This window comes from Alligator sinensis, unplaced genomic scaffold, assembly GCF_000455745.1.
Source record: "Alligator sinensis unplaced genomic scaffold, ASM45574v1 scaffold1494_1, whole genome shotgun sequence".
NCBI lineage: Eukaryota > Metazoa > Chordata > Crocodylia > Alligatoridae > Alligator > Alligator sinensis.
The window spans coordinates 162,847-175,577 of record NW_005842724.1 but is presented as its reverse complement, the minus strand read 5'-3'; the positions used below and the strand labels follow the sequence as shown (position 1 = coordinate 175,577).

Below are 12,731 nucleotides of genomic sequence, written 5' to 3'. Positions count from 1 at the left end.
CTGTGCTCGGGGTGGGTGGGGGCAGGGTGGGTAGCAGCAGTGCTGAGAGAGGGGCTACAGGACAGGCTACAGCCACCCGCAGGCAGCTCACCTTTCCCCCATGCACAAATCCAGGAGACACAGGCCCCCTGTGCTTTCCTCAGGGGTGCGCACAGTGGGGGGAGTCGCTCACCTCCCAGACGAGCCAGTCACACCTCCCAGACGAGCCACCTGCAGCTCTGTCCCATGCCCCACCCAGCCCTGGCTGGGTAGTGCCTGCCCCATTCCTTCCCTCACCACAGGGGCCTCAATCTGCACCCCTATTCCTCTTCCCCCCAGCATGCCCCTTCCCCACCACAGACTTACCAGCCAGATGCTACTCTCCAAGCTGCCGGTTTGCATATTGGCTATTGGATCGATATCAGCCGATATGGTATTGGCCAAAAACAATCTTTAATTGGTTCACCCCTAATTAATAGGGCACCAGAACTGGGCAAATCCATGGATGCACTATAGATTTTATGAAGGGACATAATGATGCTTTCTGTTTGGTTTACAATTCCCTTCTTAATAAACCCTGGCTGAAGTTTACCTCCATCTTGGATCACTCCTACCAAGTGATTTCACTGTCCTGTTAAACTGTGCTGCATACAGAACAAAGTCTCTCACATGTTGTATACTACGAGTTTTCATTCCCTCTCTGAAGTAGGCTAGGAACAAACTGTACTTTGATTCCATCAGAGTACAACCTGAATCAGTCTCCTCCCCCATTTTTTTGTATCTATCTTGTATCATACACCATCAACTATCATTCGATGATTCTGCCTGTCTTTTTATTGGTCTGGCAGTTTCTAAAATTTCTCAATTACATGAGATTCTGCTTATGCCCTTCCATATTTTAACATATCAAAAAGGGCTAGCAATCTTTCTGGGAAAGGGAGCATACAGGTATTCAGCCTGCAGCTGCCCCATCTACTCTACTCTCTGCACCTCCCCAAGACTGGGGAAAGTTGCTGATCCCCCACTGGTCAGCAGGAGCAGAGTGGTTGAAGCAGCAGGGCAAAGTCCCCTGCATCTTCCCCAGACTGGGCAGTGACTCATTTGGGGAAATGACTTTGGTGTCTGGTTCAGTCCCCTCCTGGACTGGTCCAGGGGCGGGGGGGAGGAGGCGTGGAGCAGTGGGACAAGGGCCCCTGCCCTTACCCAGATATCAACCTGGAAGATCTTTCTCCTGGAGGGGACATATATTCTCTGGGAGAAATTGTATGAACACTTGTATGCTCCTGGTTTCTGCTAGAAAAACAGTGATTCTTTTGTTAGAAATGAAGCTTGTATTTGAATACGACACACAGGTTTTTTCTTTTTTCTTCTGATCCAGTGTTGATCCATTCACACCTCTACAACTATTAAACTGAAGCACAGGATGAGATATTTTCTTGAACCAACTTTTAAAGGTTTAATTGCTTTATTCCATTAACAGTGAATATAAATCAGAATGTCAAACTAGGAAGCTTCATATCAGGCATTGATAACAAACAGCTTTGAAAAATCAGGTTAGATTTATACATATCAAAGTGATTTAAATTAACAATTTTAATAACAATTTAAGCAATCAAACAGGAAATCATTATTTAAATAACTGATTTTATTTTGTGTCTGTAATTTTAGTTGTTTGTCTAAAAAGAAGATTGATTCACAGTGATTAGTAACCATTAAAATGTGCTGATTTGCAGCTAACAAAGTCTTTATACTGGATTTGGTTCATATGTTTGCTAACCAGGATGATGCCCTATACCTACACACATTTATTTCAGCAATTAAATTACCCTGTGGTGCTCAAACTTCTGCACCCAATGGGCCAGGTTCTATGGGCTGGGTCAGTAGTGGGGTTGGTCCATGGGTGCAATCTGCTGCACCAGATCTGGCCACAGAGTAACCTCATGTGCTGGCTGAAGCCTGTGTACCAGATTTGGCTGCAGAGAAACCCTGCATGTTGGCAATTAATGTTGCCACTGTTTCCCTGTGACATAGCCCTGCAGGCCAGATTTGGTCTGCAAGTTAGATCCTGAGCACCACTGATTTAGCCAAATATACATTTATTCAGATACCTAATTTTTTTACATACTTAAGTTAGTATACATCAAATGACATTTCTTACTCACTGGAAAATGATTTTTTTTTCCTTTTTTTTTTTTGCTTTTAAAGCTGAATTTTGAAGGAAAATGGATTTTCATTTTAAGTGCATAATAATTATAATTATTACTACTGTCACTCAGTGGCAACAATCTGACTTGCACCATGGCCAAAAGGGACCTGGGGTAGTGATCAACCGTCAGATAAACATGAGCCGGCAGTGCAATGCTGTGGCCAGCAAGGCAAACAAAACGCATTAACCATTGCATCTCATGCAAAACTAAGGAAATGATACTCCCACTGTACTCTGCACTGGTGAGACAACAGCTGTACTACTGTGTTCAGTTCTGGGCGCCGCACTTCAACAAGGATGTGGAAAAACTTCAGAGGGTTCAGAGAAGAGCCACCCGTATGATCAGGGACTTGCAAGACAAGCCATACAAGGAGAGGCTGAGGCACTTGGGCCTCTTCAGCCTACAGAAGAGAAGGCTGAGAGGGGACTTGGTAGTAGCTTACCACTACATCAGAAGAGTACATCAAGTACTCGGTGAACAGCTGTTCACCAGGGCACCTCTGGGGAAGACCAGGAGCAATGGATACAAACTCCTGAAAGCTCACTTCAGGAAATACCAGGAAAAACTCCTTCACAGTCAGGGTGTCCGGACTGTGAAATAAACTCCCTCCAATGGTGGTGCAGTCACCTACCCTGGAAATCTTCAAAAGGAGACTGGACAGTCACCTTGCTGGGGTCACTTGACCCCAATTGTCTTTATCTGCCTACTGCAGGGGACTGGACCCGATGATCTACAAGGTCCCTTCCAGCCCCTAACAATTTATGAATCTATGATTAGCAACAATAATAAATATATGTTAAATATCTGTTAAATGTGCTGAATGCATAAGGAAAAATAAAAAGCCTAATATGTTTTTCATTTAAGGCTTCTTTTCTGTAATTAATGAACAGATTTTTGCTGTTTCAAGAGTTTAGAAACAAGAATTACCCTCTCACACCTAATCTTTATTCCATAGTTGAAAGGTTACTAGATTTTTTTACTTTTTCTTCCCCTAATTCTTCTCTCACCTTTGCATATATAAAACACTGAACAGAATAAGCTGAATTATCTCAAATGAAAAAAAAATTTCTGCAACTGCAGATCAGGATACTGCTGAAATGCTATATTAGTACAATAACAGCCTCAGGTTCCAAAGCAACTTCAGCAAATTCAGTGGTTTAATGTTTTTAAAAAGACCTGAGTACCATCTATGAACCATGCATTTTTAATTCAATATAAATGATTTTTAATAAATCATGGTGAGTTGCCATAATATAGGTTATATAAATCAACAAATAATTTTAAATAGCTTTAATTTGAACAAGAAAAACATATTTAAATAAAAATACCAAAAAAACCCCAAAACACAGGTTAATATCTATCTTGTGCATAACACCAGGTTCTTAGTGGTGATTAAACTCTAATTTTAGCTATATGAGATTTATAACTTACTTTCAACAAAGGACTGAAGAGAACTCCGAGTCTCTGTAAGGGTCCGTGCGGAATGAGGGGCTGATTTATTTTTTTCTTTTTCACCATCTTTACTTTTCTTTTTTACAATATCTTTTATTTCTGACTTTTCTATCAAAATAAAATAAAGATTACATATTTTCTTTCTATGAACTAGCTTTTAGTCATGCATCCTCACTCTATACGTTTTACTTATTTGCAGTATTTAAAATAATAGGACTTCAAGTAGTTTTTATTTTTTTTAAATAAATGAAGAGACAAATAAATCTTGCTCCAGTTTGAAAAGTGGAAGTAAAGATGAAAGATATAGTAAAAAGGAAATCTATGCTTTCACAACATAAAAAAGATTTTGTTGCTATTTTTACAATGAGAGAAATCTATATAAAATTAGTTAAGATGAGGAACTGGAGTTATCTCTATGGAGCCAATAAAGGCAAAGATGGGAAACAGACCACTTTCATTGTGGTACTTCCAAGTTTTTGAGTGCTTGTCTTTGCAGCCTTAATAGTGTTATTTTAATTGGTTGTGTGAGTTTGTGTCTATATGTATGGGACTTGTTATACCTTACACTGAGCCGCACAAAGGTTGATTGGTCTTAGCGCTAGCTCAAGTTTGGACCAGTCACACGTTCAGGCCAAAAGGAGCCTGGAGGACTGAAAGGTAAGACTTCCCACCCACTCCAGGCTTTCCCCCTGCCCACTGTCCCCAGAATACTCCCATTATCCCCTGCTGCCCCTGGGACTCCCCCCTGTCCCCATGTACTTGTGGCTGCCCATACTGTCTGTCCCAGGGGACCAGGCAGGGAAGGGTTAGCCTACCTCCCGGGCTCCCACTGTCACTAGGCTGCTGCTCATCTCCAGGCTAAGCATGGCCCAGAGATAAGCAGCAGCGGCAGTGGCCAGGTAGACATGTTAACCTTTCCCTGCCTGCTCTCCCATGGTAGACAGCATGGGAAGCCACAAATAAGCATGGGAGTGGGGGGAGGAGGAGGGGAAAGGGGGAATTACTGAGGCAGCAGTGAGCAGGCATCTGGGGTGATGGAGAAGGTGGTAGAGAAGTGGGGTTGATCCAAGCCAACAAGAGGAGGTGGGATAGGTGAAGTGTTTACACTAAGATGTAGCCGAGAAGTACTACACCTTAGTATAACATGAGCTGGGTAGCATGGATTAGGGATAATCCTGCGCTGGAGTGGCATAACTGAGCTGCATAATTACTGTGTAAGAAGGCCCTATAATTTCCTAGGCTCCTTTAAAAAAAAAACAGACTAGAAAAAAATACTGTCAGGTAGCAGTGATGGAAGCTCAGGCTCCCTTCCCCACCTTCTGTTTCAGTTCTCCCCACATCCTACTGCTAATTCCCAGCCAAAGTTCCCAGCCCCAGTGTCCCACCCCAGCCTCAAGTCCCAACCCAACTAGGCTTCCAGTCTCCCCCAATCTACTGAACTAAACCTCAGCCCTTCTGCTCTGGTCTAATTTATAACCTATTTGCATTTAGATCAGGCGACTTCTCCCTCTAATATACCTCACCCCACCATGAGGGTGACTGAGACATTGGCTCTTTTGAGTTTAGGTGCTTTGGACCCAGAACTGGCACAGCTCCCTTTTTTCTTTCCTTTTCTTAATCAAAGGTGCCAGGACTGTCACTGCATAGAAATTCCTCCTTAGTCTTAGATTAGACTATATCCAGCATAAACAGAATTTTCAGGCAATACAGTAGGTAAAAATCTCAGAAGTCTTCACCGTGCAAATGCAAACTACCATTTCTCAGTTTTTTTAAGTGAGAAAGTTTGGATGCATTTTCAAGGTGACAGTGAAAATCAAGTTCCCGACCAAATAGATAACAGGGTAAGCCCCTATTCCAAAGTATGGGGGTGCCAGTACTTTCAAAGTAAGTCACATTAAGTGTGTTAATATAAGAAAATTATATGTTTTCTCTTCTTGTTCTCTGACTGAACTATTTTTGTTGAAAATTATCAAAAATGTTCAACTGTAGGAAGATATCTGGTATAGATATTTTTACTCTAATTGATTAAAACTTAGCAGAGTTATAAGCATTTGAAAAAAAGGTCTTGTAACACTGGGCAGCCTCGAAAGGACATGGTGTTATCAGCTTTGCCTGTAACAACAAAACAAAAAGGGATCGTAATCTCAATTCCTACTTCTGTTATTGATCTACAAAGTTGTGACTACAGAAAAATATCCATTTTAAGTATCAAAAATCTAAAAACTAACCCCTTGCTTAAAGTGGTGAGATTCTAATCTTCACACCATCATAAGATATAAAATAAAAAATCTTGCTGTTCTTCTTTTTTTCTTTAAAAGAAACAAGACTGTTTGAACAACTTCAGAGGAATATTAAATTTAGTTTTCAGAGCAATCTGTAAGTAATCATTTCTTTGTAACACTTGTAATGAAATACATATTCCTACTAAGTTCGTTTTGGTCAGAATTATATTATCATAGGAAAAACTGCAACTGATACACTTGTTATCTTTCTACAAAGAACAACCTTTAAGAAAAACGCCCATGCAGCAAAATGGAACACAGCATTCTTCCATAAAATGAATTAAAGAAAAATTTCCTAAAATTAGTGCTGAGCCCTACTTCCACTGAGATCAGGAATTAAAACCACACTTTCCCCAGTTTATAAAGGTATGACAGAACGTCATATAGTGACTTCAGTGGAAGCGAACTTGGGTCCACAGTAGTACGCAGTGCAATAAAGAGTGATAAATCTGAACACTGATCATTATTTCATCTTTGTCTGTCTTCAGATTTTACAGTGTCTACAGTTTCCTACCTTTGCCAATTTTCTCCACTTTTTCAGGCTTCTCCAACTGCTTACTGGAAGTGGAAGTTTCATTTTTTACCTCAGGACCTTTGGTCTCTTTAGCTTTTGTATCTGACAAAGGAGTTTTGAATTCAGGGATGGTCTCATTTGGTAGCTTAAATTCTGGTACTACATCTTTTAAAAAGATCCAAACCTTATCCAAATATCCAGACCTTGAACAAAAAACAGATGCACGTTTCAATGTCACTTATTTTTAACAGAATTCAATTCTTGATTTTTATTCAGTGATTATAATGGTCCAACTGAATCAAAGTCTTTAGAAATATTAATGTATTATAAAAGCTTACACTTTTTAATGTTTTGTATGACATTATTAGAAACAACTAACAAGAGTTAGCAAAAGTAGGCAAAACTGGGCATTTTAGTTATCAGCAATGCTGGCAGTGGTATATTTAAGAAACAATATCGTGATAATACTGGTACTTTAATAGGGTACCAGTACTTAAATGGTACGTTATCAAGAATTAATGAGGAAGAACCTTGGATAGTTCATTTTGCAATAGCAAAATATTAATGTGTAGTTTTAAACTAGAATATATAATACAATAGCTTTAAAACTACATAAAACTCCCCTCCAGAAGTAGTTCCAGAATCCTGATAACTTAACAGCTGCAACAGCCTCCCCAGAGATTCCAATATGGACCAACACCTCCTCAATATAGTGGTAGCTCTTGTGTTGGTTCTCTAGAGAGTAGGGCTGTGCAAAACAGCACCTGTCTGCTTCAGCTTCCATTCAAACATTTCAATGGAACAGTGTTTCATTTTGAGTTTTATTTTGTTTTGAAAGCACTGTTCCATTTCATTTTGTCGAAAACTGTTTCGCTGTTTCAGCATTTTGCCCATAGGCTATAATGGGGAAGCATGAAACTGTCTATAACATTGTCACTTCTAGCCTGATTTGGACAAAACTTGTAGGAATGGTAGGCCCTTCTGAGGGCATGAAGCACGCCAAGTTTCAAGGAGATAGGTGCAGAGGTTTCTGGGAAACTGCACCTCAAGGTGCTGACAAGCAAAACTGTAACTTGCCGGCAGCAGCAGCCTCCTGTCATCCAGCAGGCAGATCTGGGGGCCCACACCCCGGGGGAGGGATGTGGGGCTGCACCTGACTCTTCCTGGGGGTGTGGCACCCAATCTGCCTGCCGTATGACAGGAGGCTGCTGCTGCTGCCTGGGACCGGCAGTGGGCACAGCCTTCACCCAACACTGGGAAGATTGGTGCTGCCGCCAGTCCCAAGCAGCAGGAGCAGCCTCCTGTGATCCAGCCGGCAGATTGGGGGTCCACACCCCCAGAAGGAGCCCAGCACAGCCCTCACAGCCCTCCCAGGGGTGCGGCCAGGCTCCTGATCTGCCTGCCAGATGACATGAGGCTGCTGCTGTCAGCTGGGGCCTGCGGACTCCTGTATTCCAGCAGGCAGATCAGGGATCTGCACCCCCAGGAGGGCTGTGGGACCCCCAATCTGCCTGCTGGATCACAAGAGGCTGCTGCTGCCGGCTGGGACCAATGCTGGGCACAGCTTGCATCCAGCGCCGGAAAAATTGGAGCTGCCACTGGCCCCAGCTGGCAGCAACAGTATGCTGTCATCTGGCGCACAGATCTGGGGGCTGGTGCCCCATGGAAGGGCCGAGGGTTGTGCCAGAATCTTCCCAGAGGGCACGGTCGGCATATCTCCGCTGGATGACAGGAGGCTACTGCTGCCATCTGGGACCAGCGCTGAAGCCAAGCCCAACTTCGAAACTCAAAACATTTCGAGTGCCCTTGTTTCATTTCATATCTATTTCGAAGGCTGTTGTTTTGTTTCAATTTCACTGTTTCAAGCTTGAAACGCATCAAGACAGCTTCAAAATGAAACACCCGGCAAAATTTTGCACAACCCTACTACAGGGGCATCTTGAGCTCGGAAACAGAACAGAAACTGATCAAAGGACATAGAGAAAACATAACTGAAAAGACAACATGGAAACAGCTGAAAAATCTGGGGATATGAGTTGAAGAGTTGGTTTGACAATAAGCTATATCTAACTCCATACTGTTACTACCAACATTTTCTTATACTCACACTTTTTGATTTGGTAAAAATAAATGGGATAGATTTGCAAACAGTACCTTTTATTGCTGCACTGGGAGGTGGAGTACAAGAGACAAAATTAGGTAAGCCTGATGTCTACAGACATTATGATATGTAAGTGATCTAAACTGTGAGCACAAGTGAGTGTGGGCACAAAAAAATGATGGTTGTAGAAGTGAGCTCAATAAGCTCCCATTCATAAGGTAAACAGATACACAAACAAGTCTTATAAGTGAAGGTCAGGATTACTATTTGGTTGGAAATAAAAGTACATGAGTTGCACCACCCTGAAAATGTGAAAACAGTACGAAAAAATATCAGTTGAACTAAACTTTCTCACTCCCAATTACACATAGGACTTAATGCATTTTCTGGATGAATTCATATAGAAATTACACATATTAAAATAAACTAGAAATAAAGGGGTGTTTCAGAAACTAATGGCAAAATGGCTGCCCATGCTGTATGTCTGCAGCAAGTGGGAAACTACATAACAGCTTGGAACACCAATGGCATTGTTAAATGTACCCATCATTTACAACTATATACAGAAGTAATGTGGCCCAGTAAATAATCATTGCATACCAAATAGTTTTAGTTCAAAATTGTCATTAGTTTCTGAAACCGCCTTGTATCTAATCAATGGAATTGTTTTGATTATTGAGTTCAATGACAATTACTGGTGTAATTACTTGGGAGGAAAAAAAATCAGTAGCTTCCTCTCTGGTAGCAGATTCACAAGCAGCTAGGCCTTACAGATAAAAACAGAATAAAATTCTTAAAAAACTGCAAGTTTCTGACCACTTTTAATGTACAGCTCCCAAATACTGAAGTTAAATATGTGACCTTTCACTAAATTGATTTTGATTGATTTTAATATCCGAAACTCAGAGTAATATCTTTCTGCAAGATCCACTGGGCAATCTGGTGGTTGCGCCAGAGGAGAAGACAGACCTCTTTAACAAATTCTTCACCTCCGTTTTCTTGTGCAGGGACTGGGACTCCCCCACTGTGATTCAAGACGGACTTGAGGAGAACGCCTCCAGATCTAAGGTTGAGGAGGACCGAGTTAGAGTGCTTCTGGAGGGGCTGGATGTGTTCAAATCAGCAGGTCCAGATGCTCTCCACCCCAGGGTGTTGAGGGAGCTAGCAGGGGTTATTGCAGGGCCCTTGGCACGGCTTTACAAGCGCTCATGGTGTTCGGGCCAGGTTCCAGATGATTGGAAGATAGCCAATGTGGTGCCCATCTTTAAAAAAGGGAGGAGGGAGGACCCAGGCAACTATAGGCCTGTCAGTCTTACCTCAATCCTGGGGAAACTCTTTGAGAAGATCATCAAGGAGCACATCTGTGATGGGCCGGCATTGGGGATGATGCTCAAGGGAAACTAGCACGGTTTCATTAGGGGCAGGTCATGTCAGACCAACCTGACTGCCTTTTACGATCAGGTCACAAAAGCATTGGATGCAGGTGTCGCCGTGGATGTAGTCTTTCTGGACTTCAGCAAGGCCGTTGACACTGTTGACCACCCCATCCTCATTAAAAAACTGGGCGACTGTGGCATCGATGCCTACACAGTCAGATGGATTGCAAATTGGCTGAAGGGTCGTACTCAGAGGGTGGTGGTGGACGGGTCATATTTGACCTGGGGGGAAGTGGGCAGCAGAGTCCCCCAGGGCTCGGTCCTTGGGCCCGCACTGTTCAATTTCTTTATCAGCGATTTGGCCAACGGGGTGAAAAGCAACCTGTTCAAATTTGCTGATGATATCAAAATTTGGAGTGAGGTCGGCATGCTAGTAGGGAGGGAAAGACTGCAGAAAGACCTGGATAGGTTGCAGGGGTGGGCTAACAAAAACAGGATGCATTTCAATACGGACAAGTGCAGGGTGCTGCACTTGGGCAGTAGTAACCGGCAACACACTTATAAGATGGGAGAGTCCCTTCTTGAGAGCACAGAGGCAGGAAGGGATCTTGGAGTCATCATTGACTCCAAGATGAGCATGGGCTGACAATGCGAGGTCACGGTTGGCAGGGCTAACCGGACCCTATCGTGCATCCACAGGTGCATCTCAAGTAGGGCCAAGGAGGTGATCCTCCCCCTCTATGCGATACTGGTCAGGCCACAGCTGGAGTACTGTGTCCAGTTCTGGGCACCCCACTTCAAGAGGGATGTGGACAACATTGAGAGGGTCCAGATGAGGGCCATCCACATGATCCGGGGACAGCAGGGCAGACCCTACAATGAGAGGCTATGGGACCTGAACCTGTTCAGCCTTCACAAGAGAAGGCTGAGGGGGGACCTGGTGACCATCTATAAACTCACTAGGGGGGACCAGAAGGGTTTGGGGGAGACCTTGTTTCCCCTAGAGCCCCCCGGAATAACAAGGAATAATGGCCACCAGTTGTTGGAGAGTAGGTTTAGATTAGACATTCGTAGGAACTGCTTCACTTTAGGGTGGCTAGGATCTGGAACCAACTTCCAAGGGAAGTGGTGCTGGCTCCTACTTTGGGGGTCTTTAAGTAGAGGCTTGATACCTACCTGGCTGGGGTCATTTGAGCCCAGTTTTCCTCCTGCCCAGGCAGGGGGTCGGACTTGAAGATCTACAAGGTCCCTTCCGACCCTACTTCTATGATTCTATGATCTTTTTGGAAAACCTAGAGAAACTAAATATGAAATAACAAATAAATGGAATTTTTAGTAGAAGAACTTACTGAAGAGGAATGAGTTCTGGTATCCATCCAGTCAAGGCATGCAGAACAGTGAACTCTCCTAATTCTCTTTTTCCAGATTCATGTATGCTGTAACAAATACAAAGAATAAATACAAATTTGTCTGCTACCCTCATTAAACTCCACAGTCAGAGTTTCCCATTTGTTGTCAAATATAAGTTAGGTCAGGAATATCAAATCAGCATATTACTGTAAGACAGAAATTTTAGGTAGTCTTGAATCTACTGTTATTGATAATTTCTCAATGGACATTTCAGCTTTTTCAGCCTCATTAGCATAAGTTCGTTCCTTTTAAGTTATTCGAAGTAGATAACACACCCTAGTCAAAAATCTATTTTGCTACAAGTTATAGTTCAAGAAAGACCATGGTATTTCTTTATCCAACATCATACAAGGGGTTTGCTACAAATTCAAGTTTATCCTGATAGTTCTTGTAGCTTATAATTGCCACAGGAATTTTTAAGCATTTCATATTAAGCAATCATGGAGTTACTCCCCCCCCGCCCCTTGCAAAAAACTGCAAACAATCCTTGGAGTAGAGACCAGAACTTAAAATTCCCCAGCACAAGTACTAGGCCTTGGACACACATTCCTACAAAAACAGAGTGCTATTGGTATATGCACAAGTGCACAACCCCCTTGCTGGCATACTACAGACTCCTCAAAGTGGCACACTACCACAAGGGGCAAAGGGGTTCATCCTTCAGGCTCCTCCCAGCCTGCATGAAGCCTGTCAGAGCTGCAGTTCTGTTCCCTTTGGGCTTTCAGGGAATCACTGCTTTTCCTCCCTCCTCTTTTGCAGAGCACCATGGAAGGATGGGGATGTGGAAGACCCCTCATAGTACTATATGTAATTGTGCATGCATTACAGTAACTCTACAAAAGGAAGTGTGCCAATGGACTTCCTGTTTGAAACAAACTTTTGTGGGGACCCAGCCAGCTTTGTGGTGGTACAAATAGCCTGAATGACTACAGACTCACTTTTTGTAATGCTGTAAGGCAGAGGCAGGCAATTATTTTAGCTGGAGGGTCATTTAATGAGTTTTGGTGAGCTGTTGAGGGCCACAGGTGTAGCCCCGCCCCTTGAAAGATGCCCTACCCCCTAGTCACAATCTTGGGACTGGGTGTTTTTCCCCTAACCCTTAATCTTTGCCACCAGAATTCCCTCCCATTGCCCCCTAGAAATACTCCTTCTGAGATGGGAGGTTAGTCATCTTGAAACCAGGAGAAAAAAAAAATCAACTCATACAAAAAGTCAAACCCCTACTTTATAACATATTTTAATTTTATTACAAAAAATATTTTTGTCATGATTTGTATTTGTGTAGTATATATAGAGGTGATTGCATAATAACTCAAAAATAAAGTCTTACTCTTGTATATTGTGTGTGAGGGGTGTAGTTGGGGGTGGTGGGGTGCATATGGTGGGGTATGGGGGGATGTGTGGGGGGTT

General features: G+C 42.9%; 1 protein-coding gene across 6 annotated transcripts in view; it reads right to left on the bottom strand.

The window, feature by feature from the left end:
* ADGB (androglobin) overlaps positions 1-12,731 on the bottom strand; it is a 286,810-nt gene that overhangs the window by 202,601 nt on the left and 71,478 nt on the right. For all 6 annotated transcript variants that reach the window (XM_006034315.3, XM_025216304.1, XM_025216303.1 and 3 more), the window contains 3 exons: positions 11,261-11,347; positions 6,435-6,637; positions 3,618-3,746 (listed from right to left, as the gene is read on the bottom strand). In XM_006034315.3, coding sequence (XP_006034377.2) covers positions 3,618-3,746; positions 6,435-6,637; positions 11,261-11,347 — 419 coding nt within the window. The remainder of the gene's footprint in view (positions 1-3,617; positions 3,747-6,434; positions 6,638-11,260; positions 11,348-12,731) is intronic.